Source organism: Bos mutus, chromosome 27 (genome assembly GCF_027580195.1).
Source record: "Bos mutus isolate GX-2022 chromosome 27, NWIPB_WYAK_1.1, whole genome shotgun sequence".
NCBI lineage: Eukaryota > Metazoa > Chordata > Mammalia > Artiodactyla > Bovidae > Bos > Bos mutus.
This window is the reverse complement of record NC_091643.1, coordinates 29,899,654-29,926,099: the sequence shown is the minus strand read 5'-3', so window position 1 is coordinate 29,926,099 and position 26,446 is coordinate 29,899,654. Positions and strand designations below refer to the sequence as shown.

General features: G+C 44.0%; 1 protein-coding gene across 1 annotated transcript in view; it reads left to right on the top strand.

Annotated features, from left to right (window-relative positions):
* Positions 1–26,446, top strand: part of SNX25 (sorting nexin 25) — a 91,287-nt gene that overhangs the window by 53,767 nt on the left and 11,074 nt on the right. The window contains exons 7-13 of the mRNA XM_070364298.1: positions 7,471–7,652; positions 11,911–12,042; positions 13,750–14,022; positions 16,400–16,564; positions 17,842–17,973; positions 21,003–21,143; positions 22,581–22,694. Coding sequence (XP_070220399.1) covers positions 7,471–7,652; positions 11,911–12,042; positions 13,750–14,022; positions 16,400–16,564; positions 17,842–17,973; positions 21,003–21,143; positions 22,581–22,694 — 1,139 coding nt within the window. The remainder of the gene's footprint in view (positions 1–7,470; positions 7,653–11,910; positions 12,043–13,749; positions 14,023–16,399; positions 16,565–17,841; positions 17,974–21,002; positions 21,144–22,580; positions 22,695–26,446) is intronic.

Genomic DNA, 26,446 nt, shown 5'->3' with positions numbered 1-26,446 from the left:
CCCAAACTAAGACACTGGCCAAGTGCCGGCATTCTAGTAGTAATGGAACATATGCTACGACTTCTTTACTGTTGAAGGCGAATAAGCCCAGTATTTCAGCTCCCTCTTTTTTTTTTTTTTTTATAGTTTTTAATTGACTGGCAACTTTATTTTAAATTATATGGGCTTCTCTTAGGTGTGTAAGCCAGCCGAGTTATCACCATACAGTTCCTTAAGCAACAGGGATTTACTGTCCTGGTGTCTAGTCTGATGTCTCTTACCCTGCAAGGCAGTGGAGGGGGTGGGGGGTCTCCACGGGGCTGCTTGGTGGGAGACTCCCCGCCCCAGACCTGGCCCCTGGGTCAGTGGTTTTGAAGGGTGGATCCTGTCAGCACACGTAACAACAGGGATGAATCAGAATCCTGCTTTGGAAATTCAGACATATCATTAAGAGAGTGGACATTTAGGCTTTAACCACTAGAACAGCTGCTTGAGAAACCATAGCTCCCCAATGCCTGGAGCCCTTTTTATCCGTAATTTATTTTTCCCTATTCCTGTCACATCTGCAGTGAGCAAAACCTGTCAGCCCGTTAAGAGGGGTATGAGGTCAATTTAGTGGGAAACTTAAAAGAAAAATCCCAGAACATCTGATTGTATCCTGTGTGTTACCCTAAATTATTATTTTCTATTTCAGCTCCCTTTAAGGCTTTTTCTTTCCCTCACTGCTGTTCTGGGCTCTGAAATGTTAGCAAGAATAAAGTGATTCAAGAGTAATATTTATTTAGCTGACTGCAACAAAGGACAGGATGTTGATCTGGGTCTAATAGAAACTGCTCTGTATAAACACTGCCCGCATGGGGGTGCCGTGCCCGTTGTGTGCCTTGTTTAGAGGATAAGTAGAGAGTTTTGGAATTGAGTATATCAAGCAGAACTGTAGAAGAACTTCAGAATATACTGAATATGTATACACACATACACAGTTACTTGTTGATAAAAACCATAGTGATTTCCTTTAGGAATAATTTTTGGATCATATTTCTTATCTGATTTTGGATTTAAAAGTGTCCCTACCTAAAGGAAGGAGCTATTCTGTAGACTCTAGAGGACTTTTCAGAGTCCTTTTTGTGGTATTGCAGTAATTTGACACAGTTTCTAATTTATGAATGACCTAAACTTACACCGCAGCCCATTGCTGCAGGGCCTTTGCTAGGGTTTCTCTCTGCCCGGCCCTCCCACCCTGAGCGCGGCGGTGCCCCGAGCCTGCGGTCCCTTCCCCAGCACCCAGCGCAGGCCCGTCCCATCGCTGCCTTGTGGCCAAGGGCTCAGCCGTTTCCATCACGCGCCCTCTGGTGGTGGTGGCTTAGTGACTAAGCCAGTCACGTCCAGTTCTTTTGTGACTCCGTGGCCTGTAGCCCGTCAGGCTCCTCTGTCCATGGGATTCCCCAGGCAAGAATACTGGAGTGGGTTGCCATGCCCTCCTCCAGGGTATCTTCCCAACCCAGGGATCGAACCCAGGTCTTCCTGCTTGCAGGAGGATTCTTTACCGTCTGAGCCACCAGGGAAGCCCTGTGAAAGTGAAAGTGGCTCAGTCGTGTCCGACTCTTTGTGACCGCATGGACTACACAGTCCATGGAGTTCTCCAGGCCAAATTACTGGAGTGGTTTGCCATGCCCTCCTCCAGGGGATCTTCCCAACCCAGGGGTCAAAACCAGGTCTCCTGCCTTGCGGCTCTCTAGTCTCATAATTTATATATCCAACTCAGCTCCCACCTTCCCCCCACAAAAAACTTGAGTCATCGTATGTCCTAAGAACCTGTATTTATTCAAGTAAAGTTCAGGTCCAGAGGTTTTCAGCAAGTGCGTGGTCAGTCATGTGCTGATCTGGGGCATGAACCCACGTATCCTGCACTCGGTGCTCTGAGGGTCACGCTCTGAACTCAGAAGCTGCATGCGCCAGAGCTGTGTCTTCGGTTTCTGACTCCTCTCTGCTTCAGTCACATTCTCATCTGGGAGCAGGCCTCTCCTGGTAATCTGGCATGTGGATTTAACTGATGGGATCTTACTACTTTAAAAATCTGTTGCAAGCGTGTTGGAGGGCCTTCAACCGAGGAAAATGCTGGAAGTCTCAGCACTTGATATATTTAAGGAAGGAAACACGAATAAAAGGTGTGCTGCAGGCCCCTGGCCTCGCCTGGCCCTCGAGGCCTCTGTCGGCTTCTCTGCTATAACAGGAGAAGCTCCGCCGGGAGCTCCTGCTGGGGCCTCTGCTCATTCCTTAAGTATCCTTCCTACTGAAGGGGAGCGGCACACTCAACTCTGAAACTTCAGGTGTTTGCTGTGATAAGAGAATCCCACTTGTTCTTTTTTTTTTTTTTTAAAGCATACTGACCCTAAGTTGGAAAGTAAGGTAAATATTGCGTTAGTTCCTGGGCAACTTTTGAGGTGATCTTCAGATAACTTTGAGGAAATCTGTGGTGATCGGTAACTGCCGAGAACTGCCGTCAGCTCTGCATTCAGAAGGAAACAGCATTTCTCCTGCTGAAACTTCACTGCTGCTGCTGCTAAGTCACTTCAGTCATGTCCGACTCTGTGCGACCCCATAGATGGCAGCCTACCAGGCTCCCCCGTCCCTGGGATTCTCCAGGCAAGAACACTGGAGTGGGTTGCCATTTCCTTCTCCAATGCATGAAAGTGAAAAGTGAAAGTGAAGTCGCTTAGTCATGTCTGACCCTCAGCGACCCCATGGACTACAGCCCACCAGGCTCCTCCGTCCATGGGATTTTCCAGGCAAGAGTACTGGAGTGGGGTGCCATTACCTTCTCTGCTGAAACTTCACTAGTCCCTAAATAAATACACACCCGTTTCTTGAACCCCCATCTCAGGACCTTTTACTGAAACATTTGTTTCAGTGTATAGGAGAGATTTCAGACTTGTCAGCCTGTCACTGTGGACTGAGGCCTGACCTCTGCCAGCGAGGAGCCCCGATAATCCCTTCCCTCCACTGTCTGGGGGGCCTGAGGAGACCTGTGCATCATGGGGGGCGGAACCACATGCTGGGGAGCCCCGTGGGGGTGGGCAATCACAGGCTTGCCTCCTGCACCCCCTTAGGAGCTGCATCTCTGTAGTACTCTGAGTGTGGTGGGGGGTACAGTTTTGCCTTCCAAGGGACAGGGGGCATTTAACGAGGTCTGCAGACATTTCTGGTTGCTACCCAGGGGGAAGGGGTGCCTCTGGCATCTAGTGGTAAAGGCCAGGGATGCTATGAGACATTCCGCCACACACGGGACAGCCCCACAGGGAAGGTTTAGCCACCCGGAAGGTCACTGATTCCGAGACCGTGTGTCCTCCATGGGATTCCTCAGGCAGCCCGCCGAGGCTGTGGCAGTTAGGCTGCGCCTTGCAGTCTGACATGAGAAAATAAACACTCTGCTGTGGGTGCTTCTTAGTGCTTGGCAGACGCGGGGGTGCCGTTTTCACCCAGCCACGCTCGTGCCGCTTCAGGGCCCTCGGTTTGCACTGTAAGTCACTTCTCTGCCCTTTGCCACGTTGGAGGGAGCGCCCAGCGGTTGTCCCTGGTGTTTCTGTTTTGCAGCAAAGCACTTTACTCAAAGGAGGACCTGTATCATGGGTGGAAGGCTTGCGGCCCAAAGGGCTCTGTGACGCAGTTCACCGGCCCCCTGCAGTGCCCGCAGGGGGTTCCTCCGAGGTCTGACGCAGATCTCTCTTCCAGCAAACGACCCCCTTCCCTTTTGCTCTTACCTCAGCAGAATCTGGACTCGCTAGGAGGGAAGCCAGCGAACACTGATAATGAATTGTTTTAGACGATTAGGGCACTCACGTGTTCTTGGCACCCGTGTAAAGAGCCGCTGCCACCCACTGCGTCACCTGCCACCGCTTGTGGTCTCGGCCTTCTTCCTTAACCTGGATAAACACTGTGTGATTCACCCGGCTTAACAGCACACGGCGTTACCTAGGGCTCAGCAGACGCGGCTGCAGGAGGCTGGCACGAATGGGCAGTGTGTCGTCCACCCCCTGGCCCACACTTCTCTTGATGAGAGGATTTCTTGGCTGGACGGGTCCTCAGGTCACAAAGAAGCATATTCATCTCTCTCGCTGGATTTCCTAGGATTTTTGCACAATAGTTGCACGCACTGCAGCAGTGCCCTGTTAGGCATTAAGCCCTGAACGTGGCATTAGTTTTCCGAGGCAAAAAAATAAACAGAATTGTCTAAGCAACAAACTGCCGTTGCATTTGTTAGCAACAAGCTTTGTGATCAGACAATGACTTTGGCCCTCAACAAACAGAAGGCATTCACGCGAGCAGGGGACACTCCAGCGGGACTCTGGGATGTTTCCTCAGCTCTGCAGCTGGGTTTTAGGGGAAGGTTTATTCTCTTTCTCCCTTCCCTTTGGAATTTGCCTGTTTTTGTCCTTTTAGAAAGACTTTTAAGCCTTCTCAGGAGAAGAATGTGTTTGTTGTTAAGTGTATATCAGTTTCTTCCTCTCTGTCTCTCTCAATTAGCCTGTTTTAACCCAAAGTTAAAATTGCAGTCTAGGTTTATTTTATAAAAGGCAACTCTTTGTCCTCGCATTTTAAAGTAGTTTAAAGATTATGCACAGAATTTAAAATGTAAGAATATATGTGTAGCATGTTTAAAATAAATGTAACCAATGCAAACTAGTGTAAGGATATATGCTTTAAATCTTTTTAAAATAAATGTAATCAGTGCAGAAGCGTGGAATGCAACTGTGGGAGTTTAAGCTCCTTAGAATCTAAGTGTAATGGAAATAACGTGAGTTTTGGAAGCAGAAAAAAACGAATGAAAAGTTTTCTGAAAAAGTCACAATTCCAAGCAAGTATTTCTTCAGGTACACCCACAAATAATTTCAGTTTGCAGTATGCTAATTTGGAGACAGACTAACAGTTACTTTATTTAAAATTTTTAATTGGAGGATAATTGCTTTACAATATTGTGTTGGTTTCTGCCATACATCAAACGTTTATCTTCCTACTTTCCTCTTGAGACGCTGAGTTCAGTTCTTCGAGCAGGCCCTCCCTGTCAGCCAAGCACAGGACGCACTGAGAACCCATCATTGCCGTCAGATGAAAATGCCTCCTCGGTTCAGTTCAGTTCAGTCGCTCAGTCGTGTCTGACTCTTTGCGACCCCGTGGACTGCAGCACACCAGGCCTCCCTGTCCATCACCAAACTCGTGTCCATTGAGTCAGTGATGCCATCCAACCATCTCATCCTCTTTCGTCCCCTTCTCCTCAGTTACATGTTTGAAAACACCTGTGACACGACAGACCCCCTTGAACAGGGCTGACTGCTGACCCGAAGTCTGCGCGTGACCATTGGTGATGCGTGTCGGAAAAGGCTGCTCTGATAGATCCCGTGCCTTGTGGTCCTTGCCTGAGCTTTTCCTGCCGGACGTGTGCAGCCTGTCCAGACATGGTTGTCAGCATCTGCACAGACTGACTCTGTGACCTGAGGGTGGTGACGACCACCCTGGGGAACTGGAGGTCTCCCTCGGTGTGTGAGGGCTTCCCTGGTGGCCCCGTGGTAAAGAATCTGCTGGCCTAGCTTGAGACGCAGGTTCGATTCCTGGGTCTAAAGATCCCCTGGAGAAGAAAATGGCTACCCACTCCAGTGTTCTTGCCTAAAAAATTCCATGGACAGAGGAGCCTGGTGGGCTACAGTCCATGACATCACAGAGAATCAGGCACGACTGAGCAGCTAACACTTCTCTGAGCGGATAACCTCACTCTCTGCTTCCAGACAGCAGAGCCCTAGGAGGGGAGCTGCTGCAGCTCCCAACACCAGGTCCAGACTGGCTGGTGTCCGCATCCATCCCTGTGCTTCCCTGTCGCCACAGGGTGGGGTGCTGCTGCTAAGTCACTTCAGTCGTGTCCGACTGTGTGTGACCCCATAGACGGCAGCCACCAGGCTCCCCCATCCCTGGGACTCTCCAGGCAAGAACACTGGAGTGGGTTGCCATTTCCTTCTCCAGTGGCCTCCCCCAAAGCCAGCCTCCTTCCTCACTGTCTACTGGGTACCACCCTCCCAACTTGTAGCCTGTTTCCTTCTTAACTGCTTCCTTCCACCAGCATTAAAACCAGCTCATTTCTCACCCATTTAAAAGAAAAAAGCTTGCCCTCAACCCCTGCCCCTCCCTGCCTGCAGGTTACGTGTGCAAAGCTAGTCCCTTCTCCACAAGGAGGTGCTCGATGCTTAGTCATTTTTAAAAATTAACTTTGTGTGAATTTTTTGCATTTGCTTTAAATTACATAATGTCAGCTTAAGGAAGCAAACCATTGTAAATATTTTTAAGTTAAATTTTTAAAAAATTTTCCCTGAGACCACAGAGCTCATAGTGGCAGAGACCAAATTCTAATCTGATTCCAGACTCTACTGACAGCCGTCCACAGGACTTGTCCGCTCGTGGTCCTGGCCACAGCTAATTGGTGGCAGGGAGGGCTAGATGCCATGTTGGAGTAAGGTGAAGAGCGGGAGGTGAGGAGTCTCACCCTGGTTCCCTCTTTCACAGCCAGGGCTCGAGAGAGAGCAGAGTACCTGATGCATATCGAGGACTCAGCAGAACATTAGCTCTGTTATATTGAACCCTCGGTAACACCTGACACAGATCATGCATCCGCTCAGCGTGTTCCCTGAGTCCTGACGGTGTTGCTGGGCACTGTTGTGGGTGCTGGTGGCCCAGCTGTGTATAAACAAACAAAATGCTACTTTTATGAGGACATACTTGGAGGATAAGTAAACCAAATAGGTGGTATGGCAGTCCTGCTATAGAGAAGGTATAAAGCCGCGCGGGAGAAGACTGGTGTTTTAGGGTGGAGGTTGCAGGTACAAAGAGGGTGACCAGAGATGTCTTTGCTGAGCCCTGAACTAGGGACCTGAAGGGGACAGGGAACGGAGCCAGGCAGATTCTTGGGGGATCTGCTGAGATAATGGATAGTGAAGCCCCACAGGAAGCTACCCAGTGTGTTCAGGAAGCTGGTCACCAGAGACCATGTAGAGTCCAAGAGAGGCAGATCCAAAGACAGCCCTGTAGCCTAGTGACTCACTGTTTTATAGATATACGCCATATAGTTATTGTAAAATATTGGCTCTGTTTCCTGTGCTGTATGTTCTGTCCTTGTATCTTACCTGTTTTATACCTGGCAGTTGGTACCTCTTAATCCCCTTTACCTGTGTTGACCTTCCCCACACTCCTCTTCGCTCTGGTAACCACTAGTTTATTACTTGTGAGTCTGTTTCTTTTTTTTAGATTCCTTATATAAGTGAAAGCATACAGTATTTATTTTTTTTCTCTCTGACTGACTTCACTAAATATAATGACCCCCAGGTCTATCCATGTCACAGATGGCAAATTTTCAGCCCCACATTTTCACAGATTTGGCCCAGCGTGACCACGTTCCCTCCCTCTTTGGCACCTTGTCCTCTGACTGCCTACCGCCTATCTGTCTCATTCAAGGTAAAGAAACTGCCGCCATGAAGGCTGACCTCCTGAGGGCCAGGAACATGAAAAGGTATATTAACCAGCTGACTGTAGCGAAGAAGCAGTGTGAGAAGAGGATCAGAGTCCTGGGAGGCCCTGCCTATGACCAGCAAGAGGACGGGGCCTTCGACGAGGGGGAAGGGCCTCAGAGCCAGAAGGTAGAACTTGGCGGTTTCTTGCTTTGCCATTTCGTGTTTGTTATGAACGCTGATGTCATCACACGGACAGTGCCTTCACTTCTTGGTATTTAACCTAAAACATGTCTTCCCTAACATAAACTCACATGTTGACTTTTAGGAGTCAAGAATCCACACTTCTTGGCATCCTTGACTTCTGCGCATGGTAATTGGTGTGATCAGGAGGTGTGAGATGCGTGTGTGTGTGTGTACACGCCTGTGTGTGTTTTCCTGTCTCCCTTTTGTCCTCCCGCCATCCCAGAGGAGCGTATTTATATTTTCAAGGGCCCAATCAGATTACTCACTACTAATTGGATAGAAATTACAGGCAGTGAAGCAGAATGTCTCTTAGAGGTTATTTTACTTAGCTCTCACCACAGTGCTATGAATATGTATTCTGTGTCTCCATTTTACAAAAGATGACGAGACAGTTGGTGTAAGTAAATTACCTAGTAAGGCCATGTGGATAGGAAGAGACAGAACTATATAAAAACCCGGATCTGGTTGGTTCACAAGTCTGAGTGTAGCTGAGGACCCTGCACTTGAATGGAAAAGACGCCCTGGCTCTGTCTCTCCTGAAGTTCTTACAGAGCTCTCAACCCACCTTTCCTTCTTGACTTCCGTACTGTTCTTAGTTTGCTAAATCTTTTGGCCTGAAATCAAATCAGGTAATTTCTTAAGAAGAGTAAGTATTTTATTATGGGATAGGGGGAACGGGTAGTTTGGGATGGACATGTACACACTGCTCTGTTTAAAATGGGTAACCAACAAGGACCTAGTGTAGAGCACAGGGAACTCTGCTCAGTGTTATGTGGAGGCCTGGATGGCAGGAATGGATGCATGTATATGTGTGGCTGAGTCCCTTTGCTGTCCAGCTGAAAAATATCATAACATTGTTAATCAGCTATACTCCAATATAAAATAAAAAGTTTCAACAACAACAAAAACGTTATGTTACAGAGTCAGAAAGCCTGACTCTTAAATCCCAAGTTCACTGGGGATTCACTTTGGGCAAGTCAGTTAGCCTGTCTGTACTCTGTTTGTAAAGTAATAATAATTGCACAGACCATACAGGGCATGATAATTATGGAATTAAATAATGCACATAAAATGATAACCACAGTAGTCGGTATATAATGAGCACTCAATAAACATCTGTTGTAACTGGCATTAATTATTTGGGGGTATGTTTTAGTGATGTCATAACTGTAAGAGGAATCCAATTGTGAACTCTCCTTTCAGGATAAAACATCATTCCCAGGATCCTAGTTCTCCACATTCTCTTTAGTCTGATATAGACAATTTCAGGAATATATTGTGGATATTCCACGGGCAGAGAATCTTGGGCCTGGGTCCCTCTTGGTAACATGTTGGGTGTTTTAGGAGAACGTTTATTTACTATTCTAGGCCTTGTGGTCCTTTTGAGTGCTATAGGGATGTATTTCCTATAGAAAAATTGGCCTGTGGGTTAAGAAACAACACACACAAAACATAAAACTAAGTTAATAGCATACGCATCATGAAACCAGATCCAGTGGGACTGGGACATAGTGAAAAGAAGTAAATAAAAATCCCTGACGGGGAATAAAGAGTGATCACAGGGCACCTTCCAGCCTGAAGCACGCCATGGCCTTTGGCGCATGGAACATCCACCAGGACAGTTTTTTGTCTTCTGCCCAGAGATTCTCTGTGGCAGCACCCCTCCCAGAATTACCAGCGGTTTTAGGACAGAAAGAAATGTGTTAATCCAACAGAGGAAATTAACACAAGAGCATAGTGTTTGCTGTATGGAAGCCCTTAGTAAATGGTAATTGGCATTATGTTGTGTATATACACTTATATTTTTAAACCATCTATTGAGCAGTAGTGTCCACTTTGACCTACCCAGTGGTCTCTTTCCCACTTCTGCACGGAGTCTCAGAATTACTGAGAATTGCTCATCTCAGATTAATGTAGTGAGATTGAGTTCATCTCACGCTAACATATTTGACTCAAAAGTGTGCCATCTGTTCATCCTGGTCACCCAGACCCACACCGTTAGTGTGCGTTACTCAGTGAAAGGCTTATGCAGGCTTCAAGAGAAAATTAAAAGCAAAAACAAAACGCTTGGAGTAGAGAACTTAAAGGTTAATTCACCAGCTGAGATATGAGGTGTATCAGATGTTAAATTAGACTTGAGAGAGGTCTCCTGCCATTTATTTATGTGTGCACTTTTAGAACTAAACCTAAGAGTGTTCATAAGACACAATAAGAGAATAAAGGCGGCTAATATTTTAGAAGACGTTTTGGGCTTAATTTTGCAAAATCAAGAATTTGTATCTAATTTGGAATTCACTTCAGTCTATGAGATTAGACTGGGAAGACTTCCTTAGAATTGTTGGCTATCTCTCCTGCTCAGCTCCTCCCTGTGTTGAAAATGGGTTGTTCTCCGAGTAATCTGTCATTGCTATCAGAGTTGCTATCGGAGCCTTCAGACTTCTTTGGAGCCTGTACAGTTAGGACTTCTACTTTAAAATGCCTCACTGGTAGGTTTACCTGAAGTGAGGATACGTTCTATGATTTCCCAAAGTTAGTACACTACATCCTAAGTATTAATGATCTGTAGCAAGGGATGGTCATTCCTTTAATTAGTTACCAAAAGCTGCTAGAAAAATGCCTGCCCGTTTCTGCCCACAAAACAGATTGAAGACTTACTGTGCATGGCAGAGGAGGTGAACATGCATTGATCATATGCACTTGATTTTAGAAAAATCTCAGAGATAACATTTCTGAAATTTTTCTACCTGCTACAATATTAGTTTTAAGAATCTTAAATATAAGTTTTCCTTTTCTTGTATTATACTTGCTGCTGCTGCCAAGTCTCCTCAGTCGTGTCTGACTCTGTGCGACCCCATAGACGGCAGCCCACCAGGCTCCCCCATCCCTGGAAGGAACACTGGAGTGGGTTGCCATTTCCTTCTCCAGTGCATGAAAGTGAAAGGTGAAAGTGAAATCACTCAGTGAGTCCTACTCTTAGCGACCCCATGGACTGCAGCCCACCAGGCTCCTCTGTCCATGGGATCCTCCAGGCGAGAGTACTGGAGTGGGGTGCCATTGCCCTCTTCGCATTATATTTAGACATCATTTTTATTACTAAATAGATAACTAAGGATATAGGAGTTAAGTCCCTTCTAAATTAATTTGCGGCATTTTTCCTTGTTAAGTCCTGAATTACTATAAAGGTCATCCACTTTTTCTTTAGTGGTCTGTGCTCAGGATTGATCGCACTGTGTCTTCAGGTAGTGGTTTTTCTTATGATGTAAGCACTCAAAATGGTAAATGAAGGGGTAATTTTGAAACTTCCATACATTGGACTTTTTTTTTTAAATTTCAAAAAGTAGAATTTTTTTGTGTGATTCAGTAATACATATACACATATATTATTTTTGAAATTATTTTCCATTATAAATTATTACAAGATATTGACTATAGATCCCAGTGCTACACAGTAAATCTGTTGCTTGTTGCATATCTGTTATTTAAAATTATAAATCTCAAGCCTTTATCAAGCATAGTAGAGAAGTTTTTGTTATATGTAAATAATGTGTATGATATGTATGTTTTAGAAAACTTATGAATTTTTGCCTAACTAAAGAATTTATGACATTTTGATTCCACTATGTGGAATCATTCTATTCTATGGGAATAGAATGCTAGACATACAATGGACTTTTATGGGTCAATTAAAATCATATGATACATACAAGAGATTTTTTTCAAATGAATGTGATATTATAAACAAAAAGGCAAGGTATGAAATCATTTGTAGATTTCCTTACCTATATGAAAATAGGATGGAAAACAAAAATACCAATTTATTAGAGTCCAGCTACCTGGTCTTTTAAACATCTCTCTTGACTTTTTCTACTACGAGCGTGGTTGCTTTCAGCAGTCCATCACGTAAGACAGGGATTTTTATCTGTTTCCTAGAAATGCACCCGATACTGAATAGAAGCCAAATAAATCCTTTGCTGAATGAGCTAATGGTTAATAGAAAATTGGTATTTTTTGAATATGTGCACTTTGAATATTCAGTAAGCTTTTTCAATTTAAAGTTTAGGAAGGTGAAACAGGCACTCTATGACCTTAGAAAATGAGGCATTTTTTTTTCCTGAGTGTGAAAATGAATCCTTTGGAAGTCAAAGTGAACTGATATTTAAATTTAGATTTTTAAAAACTCCTAATTACATTCGCTTCATAGATTCTTCAGTTCGAAGATATCTTGGCCAACACTGTCTACCGAGAGCAGTTTCGAATGTACATGGAAAGGATGGACAAGAGAGCTCTAATTAGTTTTTGGGAGTCTGTGGAGTACTTAAAGAATGCTAACAAGGTAGGATATACAGGTCCAAAGGAATGTTAATCACTGGCTGATGAAAACTTGCGTTTTAGGCAGTGTATCTGTGTTTTTCAATAAAGCTGTAAGATAAGCTATACATTAAAAGAGTATTTTAAACCAGACATATTATTGGCATTATGTTCTAGCCCACAATGGTAAATAAAATTAGATTTTATTTTTATAGAAAGTGCTTTTAAATGTGTAGTCAAGGAGAAAAGATTTACAAATGTACCCAGTTGCTGAATTTAATTTCAGGTAGTTATTTTGTAATTCATTATCAAAAGGCACGTCTTACCCACTTTGCTATTATAAGTTTGGTTTTATCACCTGTACCTCATTCTTATAACCTTGTTATTTTTAATAATATTGTAATGTGCACACTTAACTGTCCTTTTATTTAAAATGATTGTGTTAAGGAAGACAAAAAATAATTCTTGATTACAAATGTCTGTTACAGAGGAAAGCCTAATAATGAGCATTGTGTTTTGTGCTCAGCAAGTTCTCAATATATATTTAAGAATTAAGCTGAAGAATGTGAAATACATATCTGTGAATTTGTATCAACAAACATATATAACAATATATACAGCATATATAATACATACATTCTGAGAGGCTTATTAAAATAAGCCCAAAGAGCACTATCTGCATTAAATTACTCATTTACACTTAATATGAATGTTGCTAGAGCTTAACACCAACTTAGAATACATCGTAAATCACAGACTGTGTTGGTTAAGGAACTAAATCCAGTCTCGTAGCATTTTGAAATCTTAGGAATTTCTTTCAGTGTTAATTTATAAGCCACCAATGACCTCATTTTACTCAATATTGTACTAGCCAGCTTTATTACGTATTTTATCTACCAGACTTGACTACAAACTTGGCTTTGGCTGCTATCAGAGGACTACTGTAAAGAGCAATCTAAAAAATTTCCTAAACTATTAAAAACAAGTTGAAAAATGTCAGTACAGTAAGAGGAGGGTATAGCTTCCTCAAATAACTATATTTGATCTAGCAACACTGATTAGGATGTAAAAGTTCCATGATGTTGTTATGTTCATAGTATTCATTAAGGTGTTTGTCTTCATTTTATTGCTACTGTTAAAGACTTTGCGTCATTCCTAGAGTTGTCTCTAGCAGAAATGCAAAGGTTCTGTTAATCAGATGTAAGAGATGTTTGCACATTCAAAGTAGGATCACTGTGACTTAAGTGTCGTGTTTAAGACCAAGCTTGATTACACTGTAGTAAGTCATCATTCTGAAGAATATGTCTCTTACTTCCACAATTATTATATTGACTTTCTTCTGGAGTAGGAAGTTGGCACTTCTATTTATATTAGATGGAAAAGTCAAATTGAATTTAGCTGATGAATTATATTCCTGTGAAACTGAGATTTATGAGAAGGGAATCCAGTGCAAGAAGAGAACTGTTCTCATTCTTTGTTTTTTCCTTCCAGCATTAAAAAGAATTTATATTTGTTAACTGTTCAATGTAAAGTGTTCCTTTTAAGGACTCAACTGGTTTTTTCAAGGTCTGATGCTCACCCCTTGGCCCTGAACATGCCCACAAAGCTGCACACTCACCCCACATTCCAGGTCTTCCTTCCACCTTTAAAATGCAGAGAATTCGGAAGAAAATAGTTTTTCTCAGAGACAGTATTTCATACTTTCTCTTTCCTTATCTTCCCATCTTTTCAGAATGAAATCCCACAATTAGTTGGTGAAATTTACCAAAATTTCTTTGTGGAGAGCAAAGAAATATCAGTGGAAAAGTCACTTTACAAAGAAATCCAGCAATGTCTTGTGGGTAATAAAGGGATTGAAGTGTTCTGCAAAATCCAGGGAGATGTTTATGAGACCCTGAAGGATAGGTATTACCCTTCATTCATTGTCAGCGACCTGTATGAGAAATTGATGATGAAAGAGGAAGAAAAACATGTCTCACAATTGGTTTCCAACAAGGATGAAGTGGTGAGTCTCATTTACCTTTCTCCTGCCTTTCGAGTGGTTACGCGTTGAACGTGAGTAGGTAGGGCAGACTGTGGGAGTCAGATATGGTGTGCGCCTTCATCTTGTAACATATAGAACTTCGAAGCACCTCACTGCTTCTGGTCAGTGCTGCTTTCTTTGTCCTTCTGACCGGCTGGGTACCGCTACCCAGCACTGAGTCAGAGACCTCCTTGTCCTGCCTGAGACACATGTGAGTCTGATGCCTGAAAAGTGAGGGCAGGACTCTTGGAGGGTGGGGGAGACATTTGCGACTTAGGCCGGGTAAGAGAATCAGTAGCTGGACAGTCTAGCCTGAGACCAGACAAAAAGGATGGGGAAAAGATGAGAGGCAGAGAATGTAGGAAGACCTGCAGGAAATATTTTGGAGTTTAAACACAATCAGGTGAAATTAAGATGTTTTGAAACAAACCTTGTCCAACCATACCTGAAGTCTAATTTTCTTACAGTGTATTAGATCATTTTGGGTAGCCCAGTGGCCATCTCCCTTTCACTATTAATGATTTATATGAATTTGAAGGTTTTGAAAGTACAAAGAAAAAGTGTTTTAGAGTCACTTTACATAGAAAGATTGTAATTTATCTTGGATTCTCTCTCTCTGTCCACTTCACTATGTCTCAAGCCCTGAGGAATCAGGTGCTTCTTCATGATAGTTTTAGAAGTGGATGTCTCTGAACTTCATTCAGACTTTTTAAAAAAAGTTCTATTATGGATCTCTACATTTTCAGTGAGCAGAACCACTAAACTAATTGGTCATTACTCACTGCATTTTATTTCTAGAATAGCACAGCTAAAACAAACTGATCTTTATCTCTAGCTCAAAAATTAAAATGGTTGATGTGTAAATGTTGTGAGCAGTTTATTCAGATTAGTAAAAGCATGAATATCCAACACATCAATTGAATAAAGACTTGAAATGACTGTTGATATGATAGGTAGTAAATCGTAAACAAACATGAAAAATGTCTGTCCAGCGTCACCTAGGATTCAAAGAAAGGTGACATGTATCAACGACCTTTTGAAAGTTCCTATTCTTTGTTCTAGTACAGTCACTTTTAGAAATTTATCCTATGAAAATAATTAAAATGTAGGGGGGAAAAGGTTTATGCACTGTGGAATTTATTTTAACACATCTGGGATGGCAAAAAAGCAGAATCAACCCTCAGCAGGAGTAGCAATAGGAATATGCCTCAGTTTATTATCAATTCATAGAATACTCTGCAGCCATAGCAATTATAATTTTGAAGATTACAGTACCCTCAAATATGCAGCACTGTAGTAATATATTTTATGAGAAAGTCAGAATACCCTCTTGAACGTGTAAAGGCATAGAATAATGTCATAATACATATACTCATGGACAAGAATTAGGAAGAATATATAAAAATGAAAATAGCCTGGTGTTCTATGATTATTAATATTTTCCTTTGACATTTTTTCTTTTTACTGTTTGTTACAAGTAAGAAAAACTAGAAGAAAAAAATCTGGAAGAAAGTTAAGGAGTAAACGAACCAGAAGACAGTTCTGAGCAGTTCTTCCTGCTCTTGCTGCTCATGAATCTAATTACTAACATGCTGTTTGTTGGTAATCTATTCAGGTGTTTCCCAAATTATGTAGTTCTTTATGAATCTTAAGTCACTTTCTTTTTTTTTTTCTTAAGTCACTTTCAAGTGCTAGCCATCTAACTTGTAAAATAATCTACCTCTTGATTAGTAAAATACATCTTTAAAAGAAGGACTGAGCAAAGTGTATGCTAAAAATACCTTCACTAGTGGGAATTTGGAAATTTTATTTTAAAAGCTCTGGGAGTTGGTGATGGACAGGGAAGCCTGGCGTGCTACAGTCCATGGGGTCACAAAGAGTCGGACACGACTGAGCGACTGAACTAAACTGATTTTAAAGAGACTCGCATGAATTTTTCATAATATCCTAGGAGACCAAAAGCAAGCAAGCCAGGTCTCAGCATTTTGGGGGCAGAGTTTAGGCACAGAACATCTGGGTTTAGTTGGAAAGATAACTCAGTTGCCTTCCCTTGTTCTATGCAGGTTCCCGTTTGGGAGATAGCAATATGAAATTTCTTTTCTCCTTTCTTTAGGCTATTAAATATTTCTTTTTTCACTGCAATTCCAAATACCAGTTCCTTTGGTCCTAAATACTGTGATTTTTCACTTTGCTGAGAAAAAGCAGGCTGCTTCTAGGCTTTCTACTATGGTTCTTTCCTTAGTGGAGTCCGGTGATTTGGAGCGGTGCATTGTCATGCCCTAGAGCCTGTAGTGTAGGTAATACTGAGGGAAAATTCATCTTTATGGGATACGGTGGCTCACGTGACGTTCTCCCGCAGGACTCGGGAGGTGAGGTCGGTGAGGAAGCTGTGGATGAAGGCTCCAGTCGGGTTAATGAACAAGCCAGCTTTGCTGTGAACAAGCTACGAGAACTAAACGAGAAACTTGAGTATAAAAGGCAAGCTCTAAATTCTATTCAAAATGCGCCAAAACCCGACAAAAAGGTAACTCTTCCGTTTTCAAGGTTGTCTGTAAAAGTTGCCATTTTTCTAATTTGATAGATAGAAATTCTGTAAGTTCCACTCTTTCTGTTTTTATGGGTTTGGGTTTTTTTGCTTAGAGTATAGAATTAGGGGGCATTTGTCTTTTACCTGTTAGGGTCTGGTTTGTGTTTTCCACCCTCGGCTGTAACTCTGTCTTTTATCTGACTTGTCTGCATGCCTTTGGGAAAGGGGCTGAACTGCCCCTTGTGACATAGTTGATTCTGGAAGTGAGTTAACTAAGCAGGGACAATCTTTATATATATATATTTTTTTCTTTCAAACACTCCAAGCACAACTTAGATCATCTCATAGAATTATGCAAGAAATAGATTGTTGGGGGACTTCCTTGGTGATCTAGTGGTTAACACTTTGCTTCCAGTGCAGGGGATGCAGGTTTGATCCCTGGTCAGGGAACTAAGAGCCCATATGCCATGCTGTGTGGCAAAAAAGTGGGAAAAAAAAAAAGGATTGTTTTGCTACAAACGAAGAGATTTTGAAAGTTAAAAAAAAAAAATGTAAACAGCATCTCACCCAGGCGGTGGTGCAGCCTCTTGGTTTGCATTCCTGCTTCGTGGGTCTGACAGGGAGGTTTCCCTTAATGTAGCTACGGCTGGCGCTCTTTGCTTTGCCAGCTTTATCTCCTCTGGCCCCTTCTGTAGGTGCATTCAGAAGCCTCAGTGATGAGTAGGTGCAGCAGGATGAAGAACCAGAGAAACAGAGTGAATAGAGAAACCTGCCCTGGCGGGGCAGGGTGGGGGCGGGGGGCGCAAACATGCTGACGGTGGAACCAGAGATCAAACAATTACAGCCCGTACTGATGACACAGTGCAGGACAAGCTGCTGCAGGCTCTCTCAAGAAGGAACAGGTCCTTGTGGACTGCATGATCAGGAGAATTTTGAGGCAAAGACACTGGCTTCAAATAATAGAGTTGTGTAAATTGCAGGGTGTCTTTCCCTTGATCTGTGTCTTCAGTGATGTCTTTCTTTCTTTCTTTGTAGTTTTCATTGTAGGAATCTTTCACCTCCTTGCTAAAGTTAATTTCCTAAGTATTTTGTGATTTTTTTCTTATGCTATTGTAAGTGGAACTGTTTTCTTAATTTCCTTTTTGGAGTATGCATTGTCAGTATATAGAAACAAAGCTGACTTGTGTGTGTTGATTTGGTAACCTGCTACTTTCGTGAACTGCACAGAGTTTTAGATGGTTTTGTAACTCCCAGGATGTTTTCCCCTGTGACAGATTGTTTCTAAATTGAAAGAGGAGATAATTCTAATAGAGAAAGAACGCACAGACCTCCAGTTGCATATGGCGCGAACAGACTGGTGGTGTGAGAACCTGGGCTTGTGGAAAGCCTCCATCACCAGTGGAGAGGTAGGTATGACTGCTTCCCTTCCCAGTTGCTTACGTATTTGTTCCCAGAGTGTTAAGTTTGACTTTATCATATTAGATTTTGTCCCAAAGAATTAGGGTTGGGAATCGAAAGCTTATATTCATCCTTCTGGACTGCACTGGTCCTGCCTTACTCGCTCCGTATCTCCGTTCTGCTTCCTGACCGGGAGCTGTTTGTTGGGTTGCCTGGTATAGATCTCGTCTCCCTCCCCTTGAGACAGAAAGTTGTCCTCGTTCACTAATCGTAAGCAACTTTCAGATAGAAACAGTTGATATCCTCAAATTACCAATTTCCTTTTCTACCGAGGGTTGAAAAAAAATGGAAAACACTACTTGAAATTTGGAGATGAAAAATTTTTAATGTATTTCCGATTGATCCATCCTGCTGATGTCAGTGGCTCAAACATCAGTAGCTTTAAGATCTTTAATAATGAATATTTCCTCCTGGAATTAGAAAATATTTTGCTCTTCTCTGAGGGACATGGGACAGTAGTTTTCAGAATACACCATATCCCTGTTTTTGAATGTAAAAATAATTTCATTTGATGGAAAAATGCTTTATACATTTATATCATTAGTGTAAACTTCCTTTCTGTTTAACTGACTGTTGACACCTGGAGAAGAAAGTCAGGTCCACCCTACCTAGAGATTATCATGCTAAGCAGAGAAAGTCAGTATCATATAATATCACTTGTGGAATGTGAGTTTAAAAAATGATATAAATGAATTTATTTATAAAACAGAAACAGACTCACAGATTTTGAAAACAAACTTATAGTTCAGTTCAGTCATTCAGTTGTGTCTGACTCTTTGCAACCGCATGGACCATAGCACGCCAGGCTTCCCTGTCCATCACCAGCTCCCAGAGCTTGCTCAAACTCATGTCCATTGAATCAGTGATGCCATCCAACCATCTCATCCTCTGTTTTCACCTTCTCCTGCCCTCAATCTTTCCCAGTATCAGGGTCTTTTCCAGTGAGTCAGTTCTTCACATCAGGTGGCCAAAGTGTTGGAGCTTCAGCTTCAGCATCAGTCCTTCCAATGAATTATTCAGGACTGATTTCCTTTAGGATTAACTGGTTTGATCTTCTTGCAGTCCAAGGGCCTCTCAAGAGTCTTCTCAAACACCACAGTTCAAGAGCATCAAACTTACTGTTACCAAAGGGGAAAGGTGTGGGGTGGTGGGGGTATAAATTAGGAGGTTACAATTCACACACACACACACACACACACACACACACACACACACACACTCTCTACTGATGCTCAGTGTGACTGTTGGTCTCCATCATTGTTTCATATGTCTGGACCAGTACTCAACTCCTGAGATTTTCAAGGGCCCATCTGCCCAACTTATCTGTGTCCATCCCTGCTTTTCCCATCATCAGTGGCCTGACACTCTTTCTTGGGGAAAGGCTTAGAATTCACAAATCTGAAATTCACTTCTAGTTTAGGAAGCAAAACTGTGCACATTCTCCAGGTGCCGGCCTGAAAGCCATGCCGCGTGAGCGCTTACCGAGTGCCCTCAGTGTGCCTTTGGTGCTTGCTGTCCTCCCATTAAGGTGCAGAGCCGGGTGCCTTTGTTGAGGGGAAGGGGGACAGCGGGTCAGGGGAGGTTGCGCAGAGCCTGGAACACCATGAGAAACACTTCCTCACTGCTGATGGAATCACCTTTGGTGTGGAAGTCTCGGAAGGGGCATTCAGGGGATGTGGTGTCAAAAGGTATAAAAGAGGAGCCCCTGGGGATGGGGTACAGATTCTGTTACCTCCCCAGCTTTGCTCAGAGCTGCCTCTGGCATTGCACAGTTGCTTTTAATTGTCTTCCAAAGGCAGATACTGAGGAGGGGAGGGAAGGAGGAAAAACCCTCACAAGGCCCTTTGCCCTGGTCATCAGCTGTTACTCAGGAGCTTGCTGTGACCTTGGTCCCTGAAAAGGTAACAGCAGTGGACACAGAGGGGTCATCTGACCGCCCAGCATCCACGAAGCAGCCCCGTGAGAACGGTGGAGGAGGTGTTCCCCTCCGGCTTTCTAAGCCAGGCGAGGCGCCGTGAGCTGTGCGCGCCCGGGACAGTCGTGGGCTGTCTGTGCTCTACCTCCTGCCTCCCATGAGGGACGGTGGTCCTCCTCCCCGCTGGGGCTCAGCTGGTGCTCAGCAGAATTGCGTCCCTTTGCTTTGCTTCTCTGTTTACTCTTTGTCTCTAATTCGGTTCATGACGCTAAATCAAGCTTCAATTCAGCATATTTTCTTTTTGTTTCTTCTCTAATCCATTTACATTAGGAGCAATGGTGGCCTTTTCTGAATTATGACAGGGTGTGTGTGTGAGTGCTTAAGAGCTGTCTTCAGTTGGGAGGTAGAGGAAATCACATCTCCCAATGTGAAATTTCATGAAAACAGAAACCACGGTGTGTGGAGTCCTGTGTTAAACGGGGGAGGCCCCCCATCCTTCTCTGCTCACAATTCTGCAGGTTGAGAGTCCAGCTGCGTGACTGGATTCTCTGCTCACTATATCGTAAGGCTGAAGTCAGGTGGCTAGCCAGACTAAGTTCCTGTCTGGAGAATCTGGGGGAAGTCTACCTCCAAGTTCATTCAGGTTCTTGGCAGAATCCAGTTCCCGGTGGGGCTGAGGTCTCTGTTCTCCTGCTGTCAGCCTGGCATTGTTCTCAGGTCCTAGAAATACTCCATATCTTTCCGCGTGGCCCAGTCCATCTTTCTGCCAGCACCGCATGTCAGATCCTTCTTGTGCTTCCTCTGATTCTTTTTCTACTCACCAAAGAAATCCCTCTGCTTCTGTGAGGGCCCCTGAGGTTAGGATAGGCCCGGTTTCAGGTGGGCTGTGCCCTCTAAGGTAGCCTAATGCCAGAGCAGAGCCCATCCTTTTCAAGTCCTGGGGACCGTGCGGGACCTGCACGCCCGGGAGAGGGCGTCTGGAGGGGTGCAGGGATCTTGCCTGCCACGTCTCGTCTGCTCACTGTGCTCTTTCTTGCTGTTGTGTTCACCTGTTTCTCCAAGGTCACAGAAGAGAATGGCGAGCAAATGCCCTGTTACTTTGTCACAGTAAGCTTACAGGAAGTTGGAGGAGTTGAAACCAAGAACTGGACGGTCCCCAGGAGGCTCAGTGAGTTTCAGAATTTACACCGGAGACTTAGTGAGGTACGAACGCTTGTGGCACAGGCTTAGAATTACTGAGCGAGAAGAGATCTCAGGGCCCGTTTCCGTTTTAACGACACAGGGAAACTGGTCCCTCTTTCCCCTTTGCTGTTGACACTGGAAAAGTGGTATTTTCAGCCTGGTGGTTGGAAATTTACTTGTGGGTCAACCGTTTAGTCTAGTCTGAGTCTTTGAATACACAGATCACTGTCTGACTTCCATTGAACCCAACAGAACCCCAGAGCTGGAGGACAGCTGAGGGTATCTCTGGCCAGTGGTTTCAAAGCTGCCAGTTGTGACCCGTTAGAGGATAACGGGATCCGTTCAGGGTCACAGCAATAGAGAGTAGAACATACTGCATTGCATCACACCAAGGAGTGGGTCAGTGAAGTGCGGTGTTCGAAGGCACAGACTCTGGGGCCAGGTTGCCGGAGTTTGCCTCCAGTTTGGATCCTCGCTTCCCCGGTCACCAGCTCGTGACTGACCCTGCCGCTCCGTCTGTCTGTGCCTCTCTGCCCTCATCAGTGGGCACAGATACGAAGTGCCATCTCAGCCGCCTCCCAGAGCTGTTGTGAGAATAAAAGGAGTAACCACGCACAGAGCGTTTAGAAGGATGTGCTGCACGTGGCAAACGTTATTTGTTTTTATTAGTAGTAATCACAGTCGTAGTGGGCTTTCCTGGTGGCTCAGTGGTAAAGAATCCACCTGCCAGTGTAGGCTTGGGTTCCATCCCTGGGTTGGGACGATTCCCTGGAGGAGGAAACGGCAGCCCACTCCACTATTCTTGCCTGGGAATCCTATGGACAGAGGAGCCTGGTGGGCTACAGTCTGTGGAGTCGTGAAGAGTTAGACACGACTGAGCAGCTAAACACATGCATAGCTGTTACTCACGCCAGACTTCTCGTACAGTGTCTGGCAGGACACAGGATTTAATCCACAAAGAAAAGCCTGTTATTATTTATTGACATCCATTATTATTATTATTAATATATTTACATTCTGCACTTTGCCCTGAAAGGCAGTAATAAAGCTGGTTCTTCCCAGGCTCTACTTTTGTCAACCGTGATAAGGTTTTGCAGATGTGTTGTAAACAAAACACATTCCAAGAGAAAAACTCTTGCCATGAGTCAGTTGTCCATACCTAGAACCCTGTGCTCTGTGCTGTTGTGCAGACCCATCTTCTCAGCCTGGCTCCAAGATTTCCAGCTTCCAGGCGCTTGTCAGTCTAGGGACGAGTCTTAGCTTTTCTTGTCACATGTCCTGTTCCTCCATATTCTTTGAGCCTGGTTAGAACAGGTAGGTTTTCAAGGTGTTCAGTCTCAGAGGAAATGAATACAAGAGGAAGTTACTTGGTTTGTTCTTATTAAACATCTAAAATAAATTTTTAAAGCTTTAAATGTAATTTTGAGATAACTAACATTTATTTCTTTTCCCTCACAGTGTTTCCCTTCTTTAAAAAAAGTCCAGTTGCCTTCTCTTAGCAAGCTGCCTTTCAAATCTGTAGATCAAAAGTTTATGGAAAAGTCAAAGAATCAATTAAATAAGTTTTTACAGGTAAGCCACTGAAAACTTTTTGGATGTGGAAGGAAACATTAGTTACTTGGGGTTAAACTGACTCCATTCTAAGGGTTTGCCTGTTCGCCTTCTATTCTCACATGTCATGCCAGATCCTCAAAATATCTTTGGTTTAGGGTTTGGGGTATTTGGGGGTTTTTTTCCTTCTTTGTTTTTATTATTTTTGTTTTTCTGTGTGTGTGTGTGTATGTGTGTGGTTTTTTTTTTTTTTTTGGTAGTTAAACTGTTGTTGTTGTTCAGTCGCTAAGTCCCGCCCAACTCTTTGTGACCCCATGGACTGCAGCACGCTAGGCTTCCCTGTCTTTCATCTCCCGGAGTTTACCCAAACTCATGTCCATCGAGTTGGTGATGCCATCCAACCCTCTCATCCTCTGTCGTCCCCTTCTCCTTTTGCCTTCAGTCTTTACCAGCATCAGGGTCTTTTCCAGTGAGTCAGCTCTTCACATCAGGTGGCTAAAGTATTGGAGCTTCAGCATCAGTCCTTCCAATAAATATTCAGGGTTGATTTCCTTTAGGATTTTCTGGTTTGATCTTGCAGTCCAAGGGACTCTCAGGTGTCTTCTCTAGCACAATTTGAAAGCAGCAATTCTTCGGTGGTGCTCTGCCTTCTTTACAGTCCAACTCTTATATCTGTACATGACTTCTGGAAAAACCATAGCTTTTGGCTCTATGGACCTTTGTTGGCAAATTGATACCTCTGCTTTTTAATACACTTAAGTTTGTTACAGCTTTTCTTCCAAGGAGCAAGTGTCCTTGCTTAATGTGTCCTTAAATTAAGCAAGTGGCCTTAATTTCATGGCTGCAGTCACCATCTGCAGTGATTTTGGAGCCCAGGAAAATAAAATCTGTCACTGTTTCCACTTTTTCCCCATCTGTTTGTCATGAAGTGATGGGACCAGATGTACAGATATAGAATATGCAGATACCATGTGTAAGGCTTTCTCCGGTTTTGTAGCTGGACACCTTGTAACTAGCATCCGGTCCCAGAGACAGGATGTCTCCTGTCCCGCCAGTATCACCACAGGGGACCAGAGTCCTGACTCTCAACCATGTAGTTACAGCTGGTTTTGAACATGAATGAAGGGTGTGGACCCGCTTCTGTGTGACTCCTTTCACTCAGGGTGATGGTCCCGAACTTCTTCATTGCAGACCATCTTTGATTTCCTTTTCCTTGTTTTCTCTGTTGAATGGGCTTCTTGTGCGCACCCGCCACAGTCCGTTCGTGCTCTTGCTGATGGGCGTTCAGAGAGTTTGCAGCCAGAGACTGTGCGGGGGAGCGAAGCTGAAGCTGCCACTGCTGGTCTTTGGTGAATGTCTGCTGGGGGGTCCCTGGAGGTTGGAGGTTTTCATTTATCCTCAGTGGTCAAAGCAGTTTGTACACTCTTATCAGCAGCATGCAGGGTTCTGGTCGCTCCACACTGGACCGTTTTCTTTTGTGAAGTTAAAATTGTGTCTACTTTTCTGTCATGTCACCTGTCTTCTCCACATTGCTTTGCAGGAGTTGGGTGTGTGGTTTGCATGTAAGTCTCTTGTCGGAGCCTGTGCTGTGGGTTGCCTTTTCAGTCTCTTAATGAGTTCTTTTAATGAGCATAATTCTCAATTTTAGTCCAATCTGTCCTTTTTTTTTCCTTTTTGTGCTTAATGCTTTTTGAGCTCTTTGCCTACTGCATGGTCCTAAAGATAGTCTCCTGATTTCCTCTAAACACTTGTTTTCCTTCAGTCTATGTTTAGAGAATAAGACTGGACAAAGCTATGCTGTCTCCAGTAGCAACCACTATTTATTTTTTCCTTAGCTGGGGCCTCTGTCTTCAGACTATAATTAAGTCACTCACACCATGGGCCGCCGAGTCCTAGTTCTCAGAGGCAGGGGGCATGAACCTTGACCTCATAAAACACTGTTTGCCAATGAAGAAGTAGCTGGAAGTCCTGGGACTTAATAGATGTTGCAGATTCTCAATAGAGGCTATATTATAATCACTTGAATCAGGTGTACAGATCATAGTTAAATTAGGTAAATTTTAGCTAGAGTTCCCTTACAGGTGTTAATCAGTTTCTGCTTTTCTCTCATATATTCATTTCTCTCTAAAGATAACATGTATGTGTTGTTATAAATATATAAATTTGTGTGTGTGTGTGTCCATCAGGAAATAAAATAGTTGCATCTTTGAAAAGTTTTCCAAGTTTAATTATGGCAGAAGTGGGATAGAGAATCATTTATGTTTAAGTGCTCTTACAGAAATATAACCAGGCTCTGGGCCCCTCCAGCTGACACTTGCATTTCCTTGCAGCCTCTGCTGTTGGGGAAGGGAGGGTCTCCAGGAAGGGAGGGTTGTTTGGTGCTGCCAGCCTTTCAGCCACCTTTCCAGCTGTGCTTCAGAGACCAGGGCACCCCTGAACTTCTGAGGATGTGGAAAGGGGCCAGGCTTGCCCCTCTTGGGTTGCTGGTGATGGAAATAGGTTCGTGGTCCCCGCCCTGGTGCCAAGAGGAGCATGTGCTCTGCGCTGCCACTAGGTGGCGCGGATGAGGCGGAGGGCGGGAACCACCTGCCTGAACAGCGCAACAACTTCCCAAGGACGGCTTGTCTTTCCACCAGGAGGACTGTAAGTCAGGAAGTAACTGTTTTAATTTTTTTTCATTTCCTCAAAGACTTTATTTGAAAGTGCTCACTGTTTGATATATTTAGGTAGGTTACACAGCCGACTGAAGTTTCATAATATCATCCCACAAATGGGAAAAGCAAAATGCAAAAGGTTTAGTCTGAAAGGCAGATATTATTAGGTCCACAGGACCTTCTAGAAAAGACGATTTCCACTGAGTGTGTGTTTATGTGAATATTTACATATGGGTCCCTGTCGAGGCAAACTAATAACAGATATTTAGTAACCTAGCTGATTGTTCCTCACACGCAGACGCCTTACTCCAGCCGTCCCCCCAACTACGCTGCACCTGCTTCTGGGGGTGACCCTGCTGTCTGCTCTTCCCAGAATGCCCTGTACACTCGTCCCCTCCTATCCACAGCCTTCCTCCACTCTCCGCCACATGCAGTGACATGCTCTGAGCCCTCGGGGGTAAGGATTGGGACTGGGATTCTGTTCTCAGCATTAAAATGTGATAAAATCCCAATTATACCTTGCCCCATGGACATAGTCTTTGAGAACATGTCTAACTTTTCATACATAATTAATTTATTTTCCTTCATAATAGAATATAACTTAGTCCAAACACTTAACACGTCCTGAATCACTTCCATGTTTATGGTTGTTGTATTATTTGAGGCTTACCATTAGTTACCCGTTCCTATGACTTTATGAAGGAGTGTCAGAGTGTAGATTAGCCAGGAAATCAAGGTGGAAGGAGAATACCTCACTCCTGCTCATCCACGCTCACATACCGCTGAGCATTTAAGGCTCTGTGAAAGGAATAAACACGCTCAGGGGCCGGGAAGGCAGTAGTGAGTCCAGCGGCCTGTGCCCGCAGTCTCCTTCCCACGCCTGAGGCAGAACCTCCAGCCTCAGGCCAGTCTTCTGCAGGACACAGGGAGCTGACCACCGCTGGAATGTGGGGGGCTGGGGGCGGGGTGCCCCTGGGACCCCAATCCCCAGCGTGGTAGTATTGGGCATGCTCAGAGGGGCTTTTCCAGGGAGGGTCATAGGGTTTATCAGATGTCAACTTGCATCTGAACAAAGATAACGCAAACCTCATGGGGCAGCTCCTCTCTTCTCCTCTCCCA